The sequence below is a fragment of the Galeopterus variegatus genome, unplaced genomic scaffold, assembly GCF_000696425.1.
Source record: "Galeopterus variegatus unplaced genomic scaffold, G_variegatus-3.0.2 Scaffold13035, whole genome shotgun sequence".
Taxonomy (NCBI): Eukaryota; Metazoa; Chordata; class Mammalia; order Dermoptera; family Cynocephalidae; genus Galeopterus; species Galeopterus variegatus.
The window spans coordinates 5,197-8,222 of NW_007739146.1; the positions used below are offsets into that span (position 1 = coordinate 5,197).

At 44.4% G+C, this 3,026-nt stretch overlaps 1 protein-coding gene across 1 annotated transcript in view; it reads left to right on the forward strand.

The window, feature by feature from the left end:
• Window positions 1–288: 288 nt before the first annotated feature.
• Window positions 289–3,026, forward strand: part of LOC103581432 (aryl hydrocarbon receptor nuclear translocator 2-like) — a 24,275-nt gene continuing 21,537 nt past the window's right edge. The window contains exons 1-3 of the mRNA XM_008563263.1: window positions 289–446; window positions 1,550–1,622; window positions 2,491–2,614. Coding sequence (XP_008561485.1) covers window positions 289–446; window positions 1,550–1,622; window positions 2,491–2,614 — 355 coding nt within the window. The remainder of the gene's footprint in view (window positions 447–1,549; window positions 1,623–2,490; window positions 2,615–3,026) is intronic.

Sequence of the window (3,026 nt, forward strand, 5' to 3'; positions counted from 1 at the left end):
AGAGGCTATTTCAAATTTTTTCACCCGCATAGGACACAGTGTTTGTGGCCATAATCACAATGTATGTAACACTTTGTGCTGAACTGGAACTCTTGGACACGCTCTGATCATGCCTTCCATGTTTCCAGATGGTCTTCACAGTGGTTACTGTTAGTGCTACGCAGTGGTCACTCAGAAAGTTAATGTACACGGCTTACAAAGTCACTCCCTTATTACAGCCAACTTTGCGTGGATAGCTCTTCCTTCCTTCCACTGAGTAATGTCCCCAGTACAAGCCCTGGCAGCAGGATGACCACCCGGAAGAGCGTGAACACGTCTGTAGTGCCTAGTGAGGACTGCCGCTATTACAGCCAACTTTGCGTGGATAGCTCTTCCTTCCTTCCACTGAGTAATGTCCCCAGTACAAGCCCCGGCAGCAGGATGACCACCCGGAAGAGCGTGAACACGTCTGTAGTGCCTAGTGAGGACTGCCGTACTGCTTTCCAGAAAGGGGTGTCTGTACATGCTTCCCCGACAGAGTGTGACCGTAGTTTCAACGTAAAGCCACCACGTTAAGCATGTTTTTACCACCGTAGATGAAAAATCGTACTTCAAAGGTTGTTTTAATTTGCATTTATTCTTGATTATTTTAATAGCATTTTATTTTAATTTTATCTTTTCACCCTGTATAAAATCAAGTCATAAGTCAAAAAAATTTCTTCAACAGTTGAGTGTAGCAGCTAAACTTGAAATACAGGGCTTGGAGTCTTGATTTGGAATGTTAAAAATAAAATAGTGAAAATGTTTCTCTAACTTGCTTATTATATCTATCATATATGTGTCATGTATTATATGTACATGTGTTATTATATATGCATATATATTATATGTATTTGTCCCTTAGTTTATTTATTTTTCCTTGAATTCTCTATCCAAGTCCTTTAAATTGATTCACAGGCAGGGGGGGAGGAGTAATTTTTTTAGGAATTTGAATTGCATATTACAGCTAATAACTTTTTGCCTGTGATTCTTATTGGTGTTTAGAATTGAAGACCATGTCATTCTGCCCCACTTTTAGGCTCTGTGCTGTAGGGTTCACAGTCCCTTGAAAGCAACCCAGTTTCCATAGTTTACAACTTAAAGCAGCCATTTCCTCTAACAAGACTTTTCCTTTCCCAGTTGAAGCAGGCCCCTTGGGGTCAGAAGCATTAGGTCAGATCCTTGCTCTGTTCTGTCTGACCTCTGTAAACTCCAGTTTCTTAATTTTAATATGGCGGTAAAGTAACCAGTGTAAGAGTTTAGTTTGAGGATCAGATGAGATCATGTAAACTCCTACCACTTTGTAAGTAAGCATTAGCTGAAGCCAACTGCTTCATTCAGTCTTAAATTCAACTGCCTTTCTGAATTTGACCTTTAAAAAAATATTAAAAAATAAAGTAAAAATTGAAAACAATTCGGAGATCCATTGGGTTTCGCCCACTGGGACTTCAGGGTGTGGCAGAAGTTCTGGCACGGTCCTGTTGCCACCTCTTCTGCTCTTCGTGACTCTCTTTGTGCGTTTGTTTCACAGGCAACTTCAGCAACAGCAGGCAGAGTTGGAAGTGCACCAGAGAGATGGCTTGTCATCATACGACTTATCTCAGGTGAAAATCTGGAAAACTGTTTCCCAGCTGTTTCCAGCGCAGTGGGCTGGGGACTAAATTTAGCCCTTAGTTTGAGCCCCTCAGTCCAAAAAGTGCTATTGTCCTGTCCACCCACGATGGTGCAAAGAGCGTTTTGGTCCCCTGGGGGTCTACAGTGACTCTTCCATGCAGAACAGTGCCATGAAGAGTACAGAGCATGTGGAGACCAGGCAAGGACCCCTGAGCCATAGGCAGCCAGCCCTGGAGATTTCAAAGGGCTCTGGATGTTTCAAAAGGCCGTGTAGGAATAAACTCTAGTACTGAAATGCTCAGAAGCCAGCAAAAGTAGGTTCTGAGCCTCTTGGGTCCTCTGGCTTCCTAGCCACGTCCCTGCCTTTGTCTGTGTCCGTTTCTTGCGGTCATGCTCCGTGTCTCCCGTGTTACCTGCACCGTCTGTCTCCTTCTCCCATCTCCCATCTCCATGGTGCCCCCTTTCTGCCCACCTCCCGCCTCTTCCTCTGCTTGCTGCTCCGACAGCTGGCCATACAGAGACTGCAGCACGTGTTGGTATTTGGCCTCTTTGCTAAATTAAACTTCAGGCTCCCTTTTCCTGATATTTGGAGTAAGTTGATTGCTTTTCATTTATCTCTCTCTAAGAAAGGAGTCAGTGTGACTCTGTTGTCCTTGATGTGACCTCTAGTTCACAACTCCCACCCCAGCTGTTCTTGGCTTTGACATAAAGAAGAGCTCTCCATCCTGTAAAATGTTCCAGCCTGAAATGCCAGTGATTGCAGTGGAAGGGGCATCTGACGAGGGAGAACTAGTGACTTCTGGACATGTGTGTTCTTTTCCTCAGACGGGTTGCTGTTGTGTTTTAATGTGCAAACAGGTCCCTGTCCCCAACCTACCAGCTGGTGTTCACGAGACCGGGAAGTCTGTGGAGAAGGCAGATACTATCTTCTCCCAGGAAAGAGACCCCCGCTTTGCTGAGATGTTTGCAGGAATCAGTGCATGTAAGTTTCCAGAGGGCACTGAGGTTATGAAGATGGGGGGTTTACAGGTGCTTTCAGGCCATCTACAGACAGCCATCCTTAGAGAGGGGGCCATGGAGTGACCACTGCAGGGTATAAAAAGAAACCTAAGTGCAGGAGTCAGAATGGATTTTCTCTACTCCAGACCCTGCCTCTTACTCGGGGCAACCAACCTGTGGCCCTGACATCTCATCTTTGAAATTTAAGAGGTTGGAATAAGTGAACTCTATCAATCCATTCTGCATGTCAGTGTTATTAATCTAAAGACATGTCTCTGTAAAAAATAGCAACTTAATCCCTAGCATACAGAGGGCCACATTTTAAAATAAAAATATGCACTTTTTTTTTTTTTGTCTTTTGTCTTTTTCCGTGTCCGGCAACGGATCGCAACCCT